This window comes from Cardiocondyla obscurior, linkage group LG13 (assembly GCF_019399895.1).
Source record: "Cardiocondyla obscurior isolate alpha-2009 linkage group LG13, Cobs3.1, whole genome shotgun sequence".
Lineage (NCBI taxonomy): Eukaryota > Metazoa > Arthropoda > Insecta > Hymenoptera > Formicidae > Cardiocondyla > Cardiocondyla obscurior.
The window spans coordinates 2,476,082-2,495,212 of record NC_091876.1 but is presented as its reverse complement, the minus strand read 5'-3'; the positions used below and the strand labels follow the sequence as shown (position 1 = coordinate 2,495,212).

At 40.9% G+C, this 19,131-nt stretch overlaps 1 protein-coding gene across 8 annotated transcripts in view; it reads right to left on the bottom strand.

The window, feature by feature from the left end:
• Positions 1-19,131, bottom strand: part of Trpgamma (Transient receptor potential cation channel gamma) — a 63,782-nt gene that overhangs the window by 12,232 nt on the left and 32,419 nt on the right. For 6 of the 8 annotated variants that reach the window (XM_070665068.1, XM_070665070.1, XM_070665069.1 and 3 more), the window contains 4 exons: positions 8,634-8,923; positions 3,327-3,457; positions 1,695-1,935; positions 440-588 (listed from right to left, as the gene is read on the bottom strand). In XM_070665068.1, the coding sequence (XP_070521169.1) occupies positions 440-588; positions 1,695-1,935; positions 3,327-3,457; positions 8,634-8,923 (811 nt within the window). The remainder of the gene's footprint in view (positions 1-439; positions 589-1,694; positions 1,936-3,326; positions 3,458-8,633; positions 8,924-19,131) is intronic. The other 2 variants (XM_070665064.1, XM_070665067.1) reach the window with 1 other exon arrangement.

Genomic DNA, 19,131 nt, shown 5'->3' with positions numbered 1-19,131 from the left:
TATACAAGTAGCCAAGCAAATAATATCGTTTTCGTGTAATATAAAATTCTTCTAATAGTATCTGAAATTTTAATCTAAGTACCACAAATTATGTCGTAAAGACTGGAGATAGTAACGCGTGTTTGTGCACGCTGGCTTAATTTAATTAGTTTTTGTCGCGTCCGCACAAAGGAATAAAGATAATAAACCTGCCGAGGAAATTAATTACTCCCAAAAAGCGCTTTCAGCGCATCAACGACCTGACGCTTCTCAAACACTTATTCAGAGATTAAATAGTTATTTAAAAAAGAAACAAAAAGAAAGAAAAAAAAATTAGTGTACAACGTAAATTATAATTTATAATAAAAAATTTTAAATAAATTTTTTTCGCTGAACGCGGAAGTCCCTTAATCTTTACTCCACGATCGTAAAAGTGATTAATGAGTTTTCGAGATCTTACCCGCAGCGAACGTCGTGCGGCATCGGCAGAGTGGATCCACGATCCAGAAGGATCTTTATAATTTCGTAGTTGTCTCTGTGGGCCGACAGGATCAACGGTGTGATGTCGGGCGTGAACGTGGCCGTATCAGGAGGTAAAGCCTCCCAGCTCTAGAAAAAGTTGAATCGCAAGTCATTACTTTCGTAATATCCTGTCGCTCGACAGTCTTACGCATGCTCGGGTAATATTTCATTTAATTTCCCCGACTTAAAAATTATCATTTGCAAATTACTTTTTCCAGTCACCATTCGACCTACGTTCGGATACGTACGCCTGGTTCTCAATTGTAACGAGCTTTTGATAAATGAAACGACGCCGATGATAACGCGACAATAAAATAACGTAATAACGCAATAAGTCGATCGAGTAAAGAATATTCTTCTCGCGTAAGCAATCGACAAATAATCTCTTGGCGCAGACTCACGCTGCCATTGTATCAGCGTGATCGGCTTAATCAGTCATCGTCACGGGTGGTAGCCCCTTTCTTCACGGGGAACCAATTCCTCCCATATAATGAATTCGTTCGGCGCTTTCGGACCTCGGATATCATTCCGTTGAAGTTCTGCGTAAGCTGATTTCTTACTAAAGCCGATTAGAGCTCTGTTCGAAATTTCGTATTCTTTTACTTTCTTCCTATTGCCTCGTTCCCGGATGCCCGGTTTTCTCATTGCCGTCCGTAAGCGTCTCTGATATACTTTGACGAAATCGCCTTCGCGGAGAGGCAGAGACCCACTTGATCGCGGAGTGAAATATAGAAAAACCCGCTCTCGTGAAACGTTCGAGACGACGGTGTAATCGATTTACGGTCCTTCAATCAACTTTTAACTATATACATTTTATTTCCGCGAGTAACACTTGCGCCGGTTGATATTATTATAGTTACAGCACGACGCGACATAAAATTTGATCATAAAAATAGAGAGAGAATATGAGTATATTCCATATATGTGTTTCAAAAGTAAGACATAAAATCGGAGTAATATAGAATTTGTATATTCAAAAAATACTCCCGGTAATTAATTAGTATCGCATAATGAAGTGTTACTCATTAGAGAACTGAATGAGTAAAATAATTTACATGAAAATGATTGTAAAATTTTTTTTAATTTTAATGAAATCTTTAATAAAACTGATTAACGTAATTATATGTAATGTAATTATACGTAATATTCTCTTTCTCTCATTCTTATGTAGATGTAAAAGATGTGATGCAGACATTTACATGTGGGTCGCCATTTTTATGAAGGGTCTCCTCATGCTCTAGAAGGACTTCGACTGCCTCGACGAATTCCTCGGAGATAGCGTGAAGGAGAGCATCCTTCGTATCGACCTTGTGCTCTATTAAAAGCTCGACCATCTCTAGATTTTCATTATCGATTGCCATGAGGAGGGCTGATCGTCCGAGAGGATCCACACAGTTAATGTTAATGTCGGCCTCGTGGGCTTTTTGGAGCATTCTGCAATGACAGGAGAGTATTCAGAAGATTGATGAACTGCCATTTAGGATTCGTAGGTGCAAACGGAACACGTAAACAGAAAATCCCGAAACTACCGGATATCTTTTCAGCAATACTCACGGAAAACTCTGGGCTAAAGGAATAATTTTTCTGAATAATATCAAACGTCGTTAAAGCGATATCTAATTTCGTAATAAATTATGCTTTGACGTTTTCGTAAAAAAAAAAAAAAATTATATTGCAATCCAAACGGGTAAAAAAAAAAAAATTCTGTACATTTACTTGGTAATAATTTTGTCAAAACTCATATAGAATAGAGATGTTAAGTTATAACGAAGAAATTTCGCGAAAGTGAGAAGTTAATCATAGATAGCAATCAGTTTCAATTAGGCTAACATGAGAAGCATAGCAGAGGGAATTCCTGAGTTTCAAAATCGCGCGAGCAAGCTCCAAGATAATTACAAGATCATGTACTGCGAACACGACTCGCTCGAGCTCATGCCGGAATGTAAAATCGCAAACAGACATATTCTTAGCAGTATCGTAGACTAAACTAATTAATGAGAAATTAAAAAAAAAATTCCAGAACACGAGGGCTAAAGTTAAATCATCGTTACAAACTGTAACAAGATTTGTCCTAGTTAGTTTAAGTAAAATAAAATTTTCACCTAACGTTGCAACGCAATTAACTTCTTTGAAAAAAGTTTATTGCTATTAACTTGTACTTTTTAATTTAATTTTTTTATTTTTTATTTTATAAGAGAAGTTTCTTTTTCTTTCAGAGTACTTGCTCGCACGACGAATCCTATGAATCCTCGGCACAATTATCCGTCTTTGCCAGCACGTGCACACGTATGGGCACGTGTCCGCGTATTTTTATAACAGTTCTATTAGGATAACACATCGTAATCGCAGTCTTTCGCAACGAAAACGGAAGAACGAAGAGACGGAGAGGTTGGTAAAGGTGCACGTGTACACGATTTAAGGCTACACGTGTATGGGGAGGAAAAAAAAAAATTCAAACAAGATGAAACTCATGTATCGTACTCGTGCATAAATATGCTGTTTCTCTGCTTAAATAAATATTTTATATGTAAAGATATTTTCTTCTCTTTTCTACCTTTATTCCACTACGTACATACGCAATATCCTCGGACTATCAAAAGGCGACATATTTGCTCGGAAAGGTTTTACGTCATAAAAATTCTACGGCGCGTATCGGCGCTGAATAAAATTAGCGTTGAAAATAAAGTACGTCTGATTAAGCGAGAAAAGGAAGTTTCTTTTTTTTCCCCCTTTTTTTATTATTACTATTTTTCCCGTGCATTCCTCCAGCATCAATAAAAGGGCCAACTATATCTATAAATTTATAGCCATAAATTTCAACTGACCTTCTAACGGAAGCCACGTCTCCTCGCTCGACGGCGAGAAGATATTTCTTCTCTTGAAGCGACAGGCTGGCCATTTCCTGATGAGGTCTCACGACGTTTTCTTCCTCCATCATGCCGTGTATGCTATGCCTCTATAAAATACAAAAAATTTCACGTTACTAATGTAGGATGGTTGGAATAATTAAATAAAACGAGGGATTCAACACGAACAAACGCGTACACGTTTTTTAGATTGTCTTCTATAACCGGTATTGTGTTTAAGACTCGACTCGTCTCGCGAAAACAGGTGTATTTATATCGTCGCTCGCGCTGGCAGGTAACCGCCGTTTATACCAAATAGAACATTTGGTATTCACCGTTATACATATACGGAATTATGATCGGTGAATTTTGCCTCTTACACTAGTCTGCACGTGTTACATTTGCGCGCGGCTCTTGTACCATATAAACACCTAAATCCGGTGGTTAATAAATGTTTCTTTTACGAGATATATTAAGAGCGGTACGGCACCGGCGTATTGTTTAATGCAAATTTCGCCGGGAGTTCCTCTGGAAGACAAACAGCGTTTCTAAAAACGTAATTTCCGTAGCCTCCGCCTACACGAAGTCGTATTTTCTCTCGCCGCGTGTTACGTCTTCTTCCGGCGTTTCTTTCGCGGTCTCTCGGCCCGTGTCTCTAAATGTTTTTCCCTCGCGTTTTAACAATACGCGCCATTGTCACGCCGCTCGCGTCAAAATGCGCATTAGGTTGCGTATATTTTGCCGGCTTAGTGGCACCCAGGTTTCTCGTTTCCCGCTGTCATTGCAGCGGTCGCGCACGATCCAACACTCGCTACGTGATTTTGCGCGGCGCTCACGCGGAAGTTGCATACCGAATCTGGAGCGAGCGTATGCGTTCGTGTGCAAGAGCAGTTAACGAGGTGAAATGTACCCGGGGTTCCGAGGATCAATTGTAGTCCCTCATAACTGCGCTCGAGGAATGCAGCGTAACGTTGCATTCTGCGCGTGCCTCGCACGGCAATTGATCGGTCTCTTTGATCTATGGATCCCCCTCCTCCCCTCCCCCAGATGTTTAATTGCTCAGCTGTTTTAATGAAAGATCGAGCGAGATTCCCTTTTCACAATTATTATTTTAAAGCACCGAGCGTGATATTATACAGTTACAGTCAAACGTTATAAATTAACGCCCTGCCGATGTAAAGTTTGAAATTGAATCGGCAGCGCATTATTATTTCCCATCTAAAGATTCATCTCGTTAATGCCAATTTATTGGGCTGTTGAGTTACCGGGTGCGAAAAATTATTTAGAATGGCTCGAAGTTACATCGAAATTACCCCGCGGAGCGAAAAAAGAGAGAAACGGCTGAGCACTTTATTGCGAAAACGTAAACCAAATTATCGCCGAGCGTACAAATTACGTTCCATCGCTGGAGTATGAATTTCGTTTGATCGTAATTCTCGTATAAAGCTCGTAAACATAAAATGTGCTTAGCCGTGCATTTTAATTGTCGTATCGCCTATATTGTTTGCACGTACGACGCGCAGTCAATTTTACATCGTCATAAACGGAGACTGGGGAGGAACACCGGGCAAATATATCGGGACGTGAATTAACGGTTTTATTATCGATTATTGAAAGTTATTGTAACACATCGCGCGTACGCAGATACGAGCATTCCCCCATCGCAACAAATTCAGACGTCGTGATATCTGTCGCTCGGGCCGAGATACCGTCTGTATTATGTTGCGCGAAATCGATCCGTAAATGTTGGACACGTGCGCGACGTGTCGCAGACGCGCTCGCGAGTTGAACGCAAATCTTGACCCAAGAACCTACGTGGGTATTTCGCATCGGGACAGAGGAGGAAGCTTCACCTTGATCGGAATCCACTTTTAGGAGACGAACGCGTAACCGCTGTGGCAAAAAAAAAAAGAAAAAAGGGTCGCGCGGGCCATAGCGGGCCGTAAAGCATGTGTATGATAGACGGTGTTTGTCGAGGGTGCGCCGGTTTGACAATTAAGGTGCGCCCCTAGTACACACTCGTTGTCAATGTCGGCCTTCGCAGTATTATATTCTAGTATCTCGAGTGCGTCGTCGCGTTGGAATCTTACTCGCGTCTGCTTTCGCGTCTGCTTGCACGGCTTCTTCTTGACTTCCGTCAAATAAAACCACGGTTTACGTTCATACGGTTCTAAAAACGCGTAATTCGGTCTTATTTATCAAAATTATTTTTAAATCTATTTTATTTTATTTTATTTTATTTTTATTTTTTTTTTTTACGTTTTCTTTGCTTTAAATTAAACACGTTCCCTAAAAGCGCGCTTCAAAGGCGCAGCTTTTTGCAGCTTCCGAATCTTTTTCAAAGCCTCTAAAGTGCTGTTGAATTTTACCGTGTTCTGTCGCAAAAATATTAGAGGGGACTCGGAGTACACGGAGGAAGAGCAAATTTCGCGTCTCGCGCGTGAATCGTATCGACGCCCTCAATCTCGGATATTGATTTTCACTTTACGAAAAGATCCCTCATCGCTATTTTTCCGAGACGTCTGTTTTCGTAAGACAATGCGAATCCCCATGGCAGAATGGTTCACAACCATCGCTCGCGGGAGATCTCACGAAAAGGATTTCTTTACCGAGATTTTTTTTCCTTTTCCTCCAACGAAAAGTTGATTTCGACGAGATGGTTTTACAAACAGGATTAAATCCATCCGGGAAGAAAACGCAGGAACGCGTCAACCGTTGGCATTTCACTCCGCCGTCGTGGATTAAATGCTTCGCCTCAATGCCTTCGTTACGCGAAACACCGGAAAGGATTTCGTGTCCCAGCGTGGCGTATTCTTGGCAAGCCAGACACTTAGCGTGGCTTATAAATCCAACTTATTAAGAAATCATTCGGCTCGAGACGTATCCCACCGGCCCCAGAATTCGATGCCATAAATTTTACAATCACAGCAATCAAGAGCGTACGCGTTTATTCCGTTTGAAAGTACCCGGTTAAAATTCAGATTGTGTAAATAATAAAACCCAAGACTCGCGTGCGCCCGCTAAAATTCTCCTTTTCACGGCGCGTGTTTGATTAATTGTATTTTAACTGCAAAGAATATTTTAAAGCTCTGAAATAAATATCGCGCACACCTCGCGCAGACTGTATTTACCGTCTTTAACGTCTATTTAGCTGACTGCACCCTATCTCTATTCGGATTGCGTTTCTACCGTGTCCCAGCACTCGACTTGTCTCCATATGCCCTGCCTCCGCATGCAGTCTGCAACCACTGTCTGTCTCTGTGTCTGACTAAACTGTCTGTATCTACTATTCGCGCCTCGCATTCGTGACGGCCTGCACCGGCATCGATGATATACGCTCGCTCTCTATAGTGATATATTATATTTCTACGATCTTCTATGCACAATGAGCAATCCATTGTGGACCAACTCCATTGTCTTTACTATTTCAAAAACGTACGCGAAAGCAAGAATAAATTTCACGTATAATTTTAACATAAAATTCAGATAAATTTATTTTTTTTTTTTTTCTTTCTTTTTAGAGTAATGCGAATAATTAAAATTGAAATGATTGTAATTATTTTTAAAGAAACTGTAGAAAATTGTAGCTATTGAAGACTAAATAATGAAAATGGACACAAAATTCGGTCACGTAATACACCAGAAATTCAGCGGCTGCGGTTTTGCTGTGTGATCTCACTCGAGGACATTTACGAGGCACTAAAAGATGAAAGCGACCCGCTTACCCTCTCTCTCTCTCTCTCCACGTAGCTTTTCATCGCTAAATAGATTAAATGCGTGTTTCATGGCGCGTGCAAAGTGCGTGCTGCGATGGCAAAGCGACGTGGGAGTGCAATCCTGGGCGGCGATCTCGATCTCGGAGACGCACAGCCGAAAGATCAACGGCTTTCGCCCGGCGTTTTTATCCTTTTAAGAAACTCAACCTACTTGACATTTTACAGAACGATAAAAACGAGCGAATCCACTACTCGGCATGAACATCCGAAAATGCGCGCGTGTATCTGTCTCATATATCACGGCGAGTGTCTGCGACTAAAAGTACGAAACGGGTGAGGAACAAAGTTCTCCTAAGCGGCAGTCCAGTCGAAAAGGTACGAGGCTATCTCCGTTGCCTTTCACCGCCGTTTTTTAAAACGTTTTTCTACTCAACGTGAGATGATACAATTAAATATCCATAACCGCATCACTGAAAGCGACGTGAAAACCAGAGCTATTTGCAGACCCGCCTGGCCGTTAAATAATGCAGCGGCTAACGGAGCGAGCGAGAAATTCGGCCGAGAGGGGTTTGGCCTTATTCAAAGGTTAAATGTCTGCGCCATCGATCAGTCGCGCGGTATATAACGGGCCCCGATATTAAGCATCTCTGCCAATCTTCGAGCTCTATGTAAAAATAATCTCGCCGGGTTTATCGTGCCCGTCTTCCGCATTAAACTTGCTTATCGAAACAGCATTAAGGTTTAATCTAACTTGACCCGGCTGGCACCTGCTGGGACACTTTGTTCCACCCAGTCGACCTACGCGGGTGACAGCGAATCGAGGAGAGACAAGGCAAATCGCTATCGCGGCCAACATCCGGTGAGATTCAATAAAAGAACGGTGGAAGAAGAAGGGTCGCCTTTTCCTTCTTTTTTTTTCTTTTTTTTTTCCTTTTTCTTTTTTTCCTTCTTCTTCCCCCGGCTCTTTCTCGCTCCGCCGTAATTCTCAAGTCGCGCACAAATTGGATCGGCATCGGAACGTCGTTATCGGCTACCGCCCTTTCTGTTTTTACTTCCGTTTCTTTTGCCGCTCGTCAAACTCGAGTTGTAGTTCCCCGCTGCGACGGAGAGGAGAATTTATGCAGACGGAAACCGCAGCCGGCGCCCTCGACTTATTTCCAGCCCTCGGGAACCTACGACCCGATAACCTTTTCTCCTCGGTACATCATTACCGTCGGAATCGTTTTAAATTGGTAACGGTACAATTGTTATCTCACTCCGGTATTTATTATTCCGAGAAGAGTAAAATTAGCGAGGAAAATAATAAATCAAAGACATTCAAATAAAGAAGGAGGGAGAGGGTCTAGCTTAATAAAGTACGGAGATCCGTTTGTGAGAGAAGAAACACGAGAATGCCGATTATATTAAAAATTAATTTCGCTTAATTAAATGCTGAAACCTAATTAGATGTAATACAATCTTAAATGCCTCCGCGATGGAACGCCACGTTACTTCGTAAACGTAAAAAAGGAAGTAAGTGATTCAGTTAGCGCGCCTCGAAATGGACGGTAATTTTACACTTGTTCCTTACCTTGACTTTCTTGTCAATTTCCGGCCGTTCCAGCAGACTGGTCGTCTGTACCATATGTGCCTGCGGCAGTGGAGGCGCCTCGGGGTCGAAGTTCACGTGCTGCCCGGCGGAGCCTCGCAGGAAGCTGCCGGCAACGCTAGTGATTCGACCCCTCGTTGTGTCGGACGCCATTCTCAAGGGAAAGTTGTTCGTGCTACTTCTGCCTTGACCGTCGTCTTCTTCACCGACAATATCTTCACCAGGGGTTCTGCTGCCCCTGGCGAAATGCTCCTCATCTTCGTACGTGGTTTCTGAAATCAAACGAAGCCAGAACGATTAAAAAAAAATTTCGATAAGCACTTCAGGTTCGAAACAATGCAGAAATCATTTCGTGATTGTACACTATAATTTTTATAAAACATTGTCAATCGTTTAAATTGTAAATTAAATTCAAGAATATAATAAAATTTTTTTAACTAAATGTATTCGGTGATTTAAAAAATGTTTCGCATAAAAATATACTTAATTAAAAAAGAAAGAAAGAAAAAATGAGCCGTGCTTTTGCAAAACTTTAAACTTAAAGAATACCGAGTAATAAATACTACGCATAAGTTATTGAAGACTTTGGTTAATTGGAGCTTAATTAAATAGGAAGTAATCTATTTTATTAATTAAGTTGCGAGTGCAATTTAGCGAATAAATCTTTGTTGGAATTTTATTTTCTGTTTGTACGGAAAGTTCAGGGCACTTCGTCAATCATGCAAATACCTATTGCGCGAGAAATTCACTGGCGAAACAGCCCCACGATGGACGACGCAAGACTGTCCCCGATGAACTATTCAAAGAAATGATGGATCGGGGAACGCACTCTCTTTTATTAGCCGCACTGTAAAAAAAGCTGCGCGTACATTGCCCACTACGTGTTGCCCCTTTACGGGGCGAGTATACATCGTCATGTAATTCAAAGCACAGTGCAATCGACGCACAGTAATGCCGGCGCTGGTAACGTCGCTGATATTTTACATCACCGGGCTTAAAGCGAAAGTTTAATGGGTACAGTCAACGGTAATTAACGTCAGGCAGGTCGGGCAATCCCTCCCCGATGCGACAATGGAATTTGAAGGTGCGTTAATACCGCGATTATGCCGACAGGCTGTAAAACCAGGCTCTATGTTTACGGCCTTTCATCACGTATCATCCACGCGATGTCTGCACGCCGGGTTTTCCTCGCGTCAATTATAAACTATGTAAATTATGTTTGCCAGCTGTTTCCTGCAGCGTGCCGTTTGCGCTCTCGCCGCTGCTAGAACTGCGCAAACCGCGGTCCGGCGTAAAAAAAATATATGTTTCGCAAAATAAAGCGTCAGTTTTTTAAATAGTGCAAATGAAAATAGAAAGGAAAAAAAAAGCCTATTTTCGCATCAAGTCGTGAGTACATTGAAAAGAGATACCGACAAAAATCGTACCGCAAAGTCGCGAAATTATTTTTAATAACTTTTAATATCGGCAATATCAAAAATTTTCTAAAAATGATCTGGTCTGCCTTCGCTTTTATTTATTCTTTTTTTTTTTGACGAAAAAAAAATTTACATTTGTTTTATTATTACGTTTTAAAAATTAAAACTGTACATCGAAATACAATTTTATGAATAATTTCATTACTGTCCCGGCAAATATTTTGCAAATTGATTTTAATATGCGAATCACAGCCGCTCGAGGTTTGGGTGATTGTAAAACGGTTTATCTCGCCGAATCGACACGCATCGATTAATCCGCAGAGAAATAATCCGTGCACCGCTTGCTCGCACTCGCGAAAAATGACTCGCGCTATTTATTGAGCAGTAAAGCTGCATGACAGCTTGCTCGTAAATTCAGGCAAGCAACTATCAGATTCAGCGGAACGATACCGAAAGTAATAAGTACCATCGCGATTAATGAGTACGATTTGACGAGCGAGAGGGAGATGAAGAGGAGCGCGATTTTACCACTTCTCAATTCGCGGACGGAATAATTGTACGTCGCCGGTAAGTTTGTGCCCGTAATACGAGCCATCTCGATTTCTTCGAATGTCATTAATCTTGATTACGAACGCGCTTTTATAAGCAGCAAACTACCATCGTTACTTCACTCGCGCCATCGCGGCGCTCCTCTCAAAACGAGATTATTAAAAACAAGATAATTTGTATAAAGCTGGAGAGCGTATGCTGGGTAAACAAGATAATGAATTTGTACAATTTGCCGTCCCGCATTCGAGTCCACAGAAATCAAAGTCCCCGGGTGAAATCCTTACCGCAATCGAGGGACTGATTGCGTTAAAGTGCAGCAAAGACTTCTTGTTTTATACAGCCAATTTACTACGTAATTTCGCATCAAGCTCTTAGAGAAATCGCTTAAAGAATTCAATATCTTATGAAGGCTAGTGGCATCGAATTACCTGCCGAAGTTATTACCTCTAGCTCCCGGCTCGGTGCGCCAAATTTGCGTCAATGTTTCACGCGTATTAGCAACAAACAAGTTAAAAACTTCTCATCTTCGGGTCGTATCGATATACGTCAAAGCGCTTACGTCGCCGGAATAGATGATTACGTATTAAAAATGCATGAGGCGTGCTACATTAATATTTATGAAAGTTATTATCTTCCTGATGCGAAATTTCGATCGAATTAAATGTTCATTGCAAAGTTTATTGAGATCGCGAAATTGCAAGAGTAATTTTTCAAGTTAAATATTTCATAGGTTTTTTCTACATTACTTTTTTTTTTTTCTTTTCTGTCGGAAATAATTTATGGTTTGTATTAGCTCGTACGGAGCACATGCAACGTAACAATTAACGTAATTGGCTGCTATTTTCAACGATCCCTTAATTCTAAACTGCTGAGGTGACATCGCGAAAGTCTAGTCGCTTCGCTCCCTTCAAACGAAGAACCGTCGGATTTGAGATAAATAGAGTGGACGCACTCTACGACTAATATTCGAAAAATGTATCTGGGATTGTTTTCTCCTAATTCGTTTTAGTGATTCGACAAGTGTAACTTTCAATCCGCCAATTGCGATGGTCGAATTATTAATCGAATGCCGGAATGGGGATTTATTTTACATCCGATATGGACCGTCAGAGCAAGAGTCTGAAATATGAATCTGAATCTAAAATTAGAATTTCAGCTCGGTTGACTTCGGGAAGTGAGTCGACGTTACGGATACGCCGAGATTGCTGGAAAATTTCTTGATCAATGGATTACCCGATGCCGGCGAACACCGGCGCTCAAAACCACACTTCGGTTCGCCGATGTAAGTTGATAATGGAATTACTCCGGATCGAGTTTCAAAATCTGCCACTTAATCGATGATCAGAAACAGGTACGGAACTACGGAGTAGTAGCCTACACTGGCGATCGATCGGTGCACCTGTTGCACGCTATCTCATACTTGTCCGTTAAATAATTTTACAATATTGACTATTTACGTATGCCTGCATGAGCAATAACTGCTCGCCGACGCGGTCTCAAATAATATACTTTGTGTAACTTCCGATATTGGAAACGAGGAATTCTCCAACAGTAACATGTATTTTAATTACTAAGTAATATTAAACCTCACGTAAACCAATATAAATGTAATCTCGCGACTAATAAACGTAGTTTAAAAAATAAGTAAAAAAAAAAGAGTTGCAAACCGCGTGCTAGCGAATTCTAAGAAGGGAAAAAAAATATATATGTACATCGTGTTCGCACAGGTCATTAACAACTTGAGTCAAATACTGTATTTGCGTGCAGTTCGGGGTGGCCTAGCCACACGCAAGGGAATTGTCGACGCAAATGATAAGAAAACGTTGTTAATTACAGCGGAAACGGCTGGCCAGTTGGTTTTTGCATCGTCAACGTCCGCACGCTGATTTAGGTATCGCGTTACCCAGAAAGACGCAACGGCATGCATTACGGAATTTCTTCGCTACATTTATCGTCACTTTTTTTTCACCCTCTCTGTTTTATTTTTGCCATTTTTCTTTTTGACTTTCTAAATTATCTTTCCGCGTGTTTTTCTTTTTACATTTTTACACGTATTTCGCCTGTTGTTGTATTTTATTTTTTTGTTTTTTTTTTTTTCTAACCTGCACGTGATAGATTATGCGTGCTTTTCATTTATAATTTATTTGTCGCAGTTTTTATTATGCAACCAAGCTCCTCTGTGTATCTTAAGAGATTAAACTTCAAAGGGTATAATAAATTTTATTCATTTATTCTCATTCTTGTATTCTCTTTCCTGCCTTCTCTCTTTTTGTTTATTTATTTTATTTTTTTTTGCTGCACAGAGAACTGCGGAAGCCGCGTTTTCGTGCACGAGTTCGATTTTATGTTGCGGAGTCTTGGAACTGTCGTTAATGAGACTTCAAAGAGAATCGGAGAAGAGAAACGGAAAATTTATCGCAGGTAGACTTTTTACTTGCACCGATTGCGATCTACTTGTCGAGTTTTCACATTTCTACAGCTAAAAATATCAAAGGGGTATTATGTTTTTACTTTACTGTTCTAATTTTTGAATATGTTAAATCGATTAAATAAACGATAATAAAGTTACATTAACGAACATTTCATATTAATTAAGCGAAAGAAAGAAATCCATATATTTAAATATTTAAAAACAAAAAAAAAGGTACGTGATATAGAAAATCAAAATATATAAATAAATTATGTTATCCCTTTAAATAAAATATAGCATTTGTGGGAAAGCTTGTTTTGAGTTGATTATATTGTAAAATATTTATGCAATTAAACTTCAAAATTCAATCTTTTACCAAAGCATTACGATATTATTCCAGTACAAGACCCACGCTTCTGAAATTATTGGTACCCAAAATCAAATTACACGTCTGTATGTTCCCATTCCTATTCCCCTGAGTATGTTAGAATGTAATTACATCATAGAAGTTATAGCAAAGCGGGTCACACATATTGTAGAAATGTCAAATTTTCGCGACTGTTAAAGAGAAACAATATTTTTCAGACAAGAAATTAGACGTATTTCGAAACGCTTGCAAATATCAAAATAAATTAATTATTTATCTATATTAAGTTTTTTTTTTCACGTTGATTTATCTCAATTACGAAATGGCCCTTTGTATCAAAAACAGGAACGTGCCGTAAAAGGCTTTTTCGCTAACAACCCTCGTTATATCATTTTGCAATATACACATTTTTAGTCGCTAATAATAACGATAGTTACAAATCGCAAATGCGTTGTGAAAAGACATCGAGACGAAGGAAGAGACATTTTCTTCCTCCACGAGAGTCTGAGGAGGGATGAAGTATCTCTGTGAGATCCGACGGAGGCTCGCAGGGAAAAGAAGATAAAAAAAAAAAAAAAAAAAGAAAGAGAGAGACAAAAGGTACGGAAAATTACTCGAATGGGAGCGTGCTGGGCGAGAATAAACAGACGGTAGCTTAAATGTACGGGGCTTTTACGAGGCGACGTTCTTCATCCCGTCCGGACACCCTCGGCTGGGAAAAAGAGTGACGAGGTGTAACGTGACACCGTGAAAGGCGCGATCTCTCGAAAGCTGTTTAGAAGATACTCGCGAAGGAATACTACGTGCTCCTTTATTTTGGTCGCGGGACACTTTGTCAAGGCCACTGCGGCATGTCATGCGGCTATGCAGGATATTTTAAAAAACGGGACCCATGGTACAGCCATGCGGGGATCACCGCGTGTGTCATCGAATCTCTAATCCAAGATTAACCCGATTATTTAGCCCTACCTATTTCTATTCGTCCGGCCGCCCCTTGTTTTCCTCCCCCGCCGGGAGAACGACGTTTCCCTGGCGCTCAAAAGTTAGAAGGAAAAACCAAAATAGATGTAATTCAATGTTGCCGGAGTCTTGTAACTTTTCCGAGTTCGCGATAACAATACAACAAGAAACGCAAATGTAGTGACCCAATTCAAATTTAAACTTTTAAGTTGCCACGAGACAATTTAGAGATCCCCAAACACGGACTCTAAATCTGGAACGCAGATAGCGGGAGAAGAGCCCAAAAAATCCTATCTCTGCTTCGTATATTTATACCCATTACAATTATTTAAATAAAAAGGAGGCTGTAATTATATAAATAATATATTCAGTCGCAAACGCACGTGGCTACTTTCGTTCGAAATTATTCAAATTGTAATCATTAATTCGAGTGCGATTATGCACGCCTGTGCCACGAAATAATCATCGCAATTGTTTTCGAAAATTTTACTAGTATATTTATTTCGCTGTACGGATGTTTGTCGAATATTCCTCGGATCACTTCCATCTAAATCGCGCTTTATTTTAACACCGCTGTAAAACGCACGTTTTGAGTGGATGTCTAGAAAGATATTCGTCAATATCCGCATGTCCTATCGCGTGTCCCCATCAGCCGATAGGTGTTCATTCAAAATTGAAATCCTGCCAGACTACGAGCTTCAGCACGTTCCGGCGTTTTGCAGAGCGCGCTCCCGATTCCGCGGTGTTCATTCTCGCTCCCCGTAAGCTCCCTAGCGCTATATCTTCCCTCTCGAAAATTGATACTCGTTAATCTGGACGATCGTTTTTTACCACGTGCAAAGACGCGCCTTACAAGTTATTATACGGCGCAGCATCCCAACACGTATTAAAATAAAAAAATTTTAAAAATTATAGAGCAGGAAGGTGTGTTTTCGCTGCGGTGCCACGATAGTGATAAATACAGAACGCACGAGTATTAATTTTTATTACGTTTCTTTAAATGCAAAAAATAATTAACATTTTCATATTTTATATTTTCATATTTTACGACATTAAAGACGTATCGCGTTACACGACGAATGAAAATAAACCGCGTAGCTATCGCAAACGTATGGACACGTGGAAAACCACGGATGTATACTCATTTGCTTCTCGTGTAATGATAAATTGTGGCGCATAAAAATTAGTAAAATAAATTATAACTACTTTGTTTTTTTTCTCTGCAGCGGCAGCGTCGAATTTATCGAAGGCATTGCCGTAACGGGAATTTTAATGAAGAATGGGCGAGGACCGGCTTTCCCTGGGTGGCTCATTTGTAAATCAAACAAAAAATCGATATTTATTCAATAAATCAAACTGTGTCAAGCGACTGACGATTGATTTTGCGAGATACACACGAGAAAGGGGAACAGAGAGAACAGGGGAAATAACGGATGAGAGAGAAAGACGGCCTTTGATTTTACATAAAACACAAACTGCTTTCCACAACTAGATTGCTGAAATATTTTGATATTTTAACTAACAAAACGTATATTTTTGCCATAGTAAAAAATAAATATTCTTTCTGAAATCGTCCTCTTTTTTTTCTAGTTCCCGATATGCCGATTAAGAAGGGCGCAATTTTCTTTTTTTTTTTATGAACAGAATTTCGTTCGTGTATCGAATATTATCGCCTTATAATATTTGAATCAAAATTTACGACAATATCGCGTTCGGTCACCTCCATTGGGGCGGCAAAGTCCTTTCCGTGCACACGTATGCATTTACATATTTTACGTGCCGAAATTAAACCACGCCCGCTATAAAGCCCGACGTGATGTAGCGTGCGCCGGCACAAAGCGCATATTTTAAGTGAATCGACGCGGTAATCGGAAAGTGTAAAGACTGCAGATATTCGCGCGGGGTCTTTGATCTTTCGCGGCTTGGCGCGAAATTCCGCTATGCCGTGACTCGCCATAATATAACGAGCGACCGGGCAAGAAAGATTGCCAGCCGTGAAATGGATGTAACTGCATTATGTTGCGATAGACGAATGCAATTTGCTGCGGGCAACTCGATGGATAGCGGCCCTCCGTTTGTACGCGAGGTATATCCCTTATCTCCCTCGTTCTCCCACGGAAATTACGCGGCTCATTCTCCGCAAAGTCGCGCGATAAAAATCACATTACGTGATCGTTAGAGAAATATCAAAACTCGATTTTCATCGCTATCGGGAGAGGGGAAGGGGAGAAGAAACGTGTGGTCGCGGTTGAGCTAGAAATTAAATTTTGTATCGCTTCTTACGCCACGCCGGAAAGCAGCTCTCGAAAAATCAGAAAGCTGAGCTATCTCTTTTCGCTGCGCGGGATAAAGCCCGTATAAGTAATGATCCGTCCGTCTCAAAAGAAACGTGCGTCGCATGGTAACGGACGGACTTCGTTTCGACAATCGAACGAAGCTATTCGTCCGGCTGTTCCTTCTCTAATTTTTTTTTTTTTTTTTCCCCTTTTTTTTCGTCCCCCCTACGATGACCCGATTGCTTTTGGCGGCATCGTCCGAAAAATAGGTCGACAAAGAGCATCAGATACGCGAAACTGTTCCAGCTACCACGCCGCCGGAGAGAGAAGCGCGAATCTCGCGGAATTCCCGCCGAGTTACGAATTTTAGATCCGACCGTTTTGTGTGTTAGGCACCGGCGATATATCACGTCGCGTGTCCGAGACGCGAAGATGATAAAACCTGACAGATTTCACTGACATCGCCTCCATCCAGCCCCCTCCCCTGGATGGATCGGACACCTTGATCGCGTGTGCTGAATAATTTCCGCACGCGAAATAATCTTCATGCCACTCTATCGTCGTTTTACTTCGGCTCGACGGCATGAAAAATGTATCAGCGGCGCAAAACGATTACGTTCGGCCGCTGTTAGAAACTTCGGAAATAAATGAGGGATTGTATCATCGATCGCGTCAAAGATGACAAATTTATATTAAATTTTCGTTAAAATAAAAAGGTGATAAATTTTTTTTTTGTAAAACATTAAGTAAAAATAGTAAAATAATTAAAAAATGAGTGATTAATATAACGTATATTGTACTTATTTAATATGTTGAGAAATAATGAAAATCGTTCAATTGCAAGTTCTTTGCTTCTTACAATTTTCAAATATTAAAATATTTTAGAATGAAGACAAGCCAATTTGACGTTATTGTACTTGATCCTTCTTATATATCTCCCTTTTTATTTAATCCCTCTTTTAAATATCACTTAGACGACGCACGATTTATATGCTTGTTTCCGAGATAGCTTGTCAAACGAAGAACAAGGGGTAGTAAATGGAATAATGATAACGAGTTACGAACGAGTTGCGCCCGAACATTTCCGCGCGCAGATGATAATTTATCGTGTCATAAATGTCGGAATTGCTTTAAATGAATAATACCGTTACGGAATTTTCGCAGCGCTAAGTCGACGCCTTCTTTCCATATATCGCCCAAGATTCCTGCTGATCGCGCAAACAGAAAAAAAAAATTAAAGAAACGTTATGAGAAATTCCACGGTTTATAATACGACTTTGCGCCATTCCGCTCGCGCGTTCTCCCCCGTAGAAACTTAATTTCGTTCCACCCGGTCAAACGGGTCGGCCGCGTTCTTCCGGTTGCTTTCCCTTTGAGCTTCCCGCGAGTCATTTAATGCCGAGCTTCCGCGAGGCGTCAACGCAAAACTGAAGCCCCCAGCCGTCCCCGACGGGGCGCAACGAGGAAACATAGCCATCTCATTTGCAATCAAGAAAATTATGGCATAGAAGAACGAGCTTGAAATACGAGAATAATATCTACCTGCCTGTCGTTATACCGCCCGTGCTGAATACGAAACGGTTTAGAATTTCCAATTTTACATCTCGCGTATGTGTCTCGTCTATATCGCTAGACGAGACCGTTTCAGTTGGACGGGAGTGAATAAATACACCGTTCTCTCTCCCACACGCGCCGCATAATCTCCAACTTATTCCGAGTATATATAATATTTGCGCACGCTGTGCGCGACAGATAGCGCGCATCGAAGATACAATTTGAAGAACTATTCCGCGGTGATTACGCCTAAGTTCGTTGCGACAATATCGGGGAATTCTGCCTTTGAAGACAAAGTCATTCCGCGGATTTGAAAGAGAAGGGTTTTCGAATTATGCAAAGTTCTTACCGGTCGTGAAATATATTTATGACTTATATTCATAACGGGGCTATATTACATTTCTATTAAAAAAAAAAAAAATTAATTAATACATATAGAGATTCCATTGTTGTGCGATTGTTGCTCGCTTTTCCGCGAATGTAATTAACGCGCCCGAATGTGTATTAAACGTGAAACAATTTTCTTTAACGTGGCAGCAGGGGAAATAAATGACGCGCGCGTTCTGTAACGTCTAGCCTATGTAAATTGGAAAAAAAAAGAAAAGGAAAAAGACGGTAGTCGTTTTTAGATTAGTCGAAGAATAGAACCCCGGTGCCATTCGCAAGGTACTCGATAGCAATCACAATTCCCGCCCTCGATCTCTCGCAGCTCCCGGGATTGCAATGGCGCGGCGCGCATCGATTAATTCTCTTGCATTGGCCAGACGATTTCTTTTCCTTCCGCCAGCTAATTATACGAGCTCGCTTACACAGCCGTTGAAATAAATGGATACCGTCCATCGGTCGTGACTTCTAATGGATTGTCTCGCGTGAACACGCGTACGAGTGCCCGCTTTGGCGACCGGCCAAAGTTACCGAACGTCCTCTTGTACGAAACGTGCCCGCC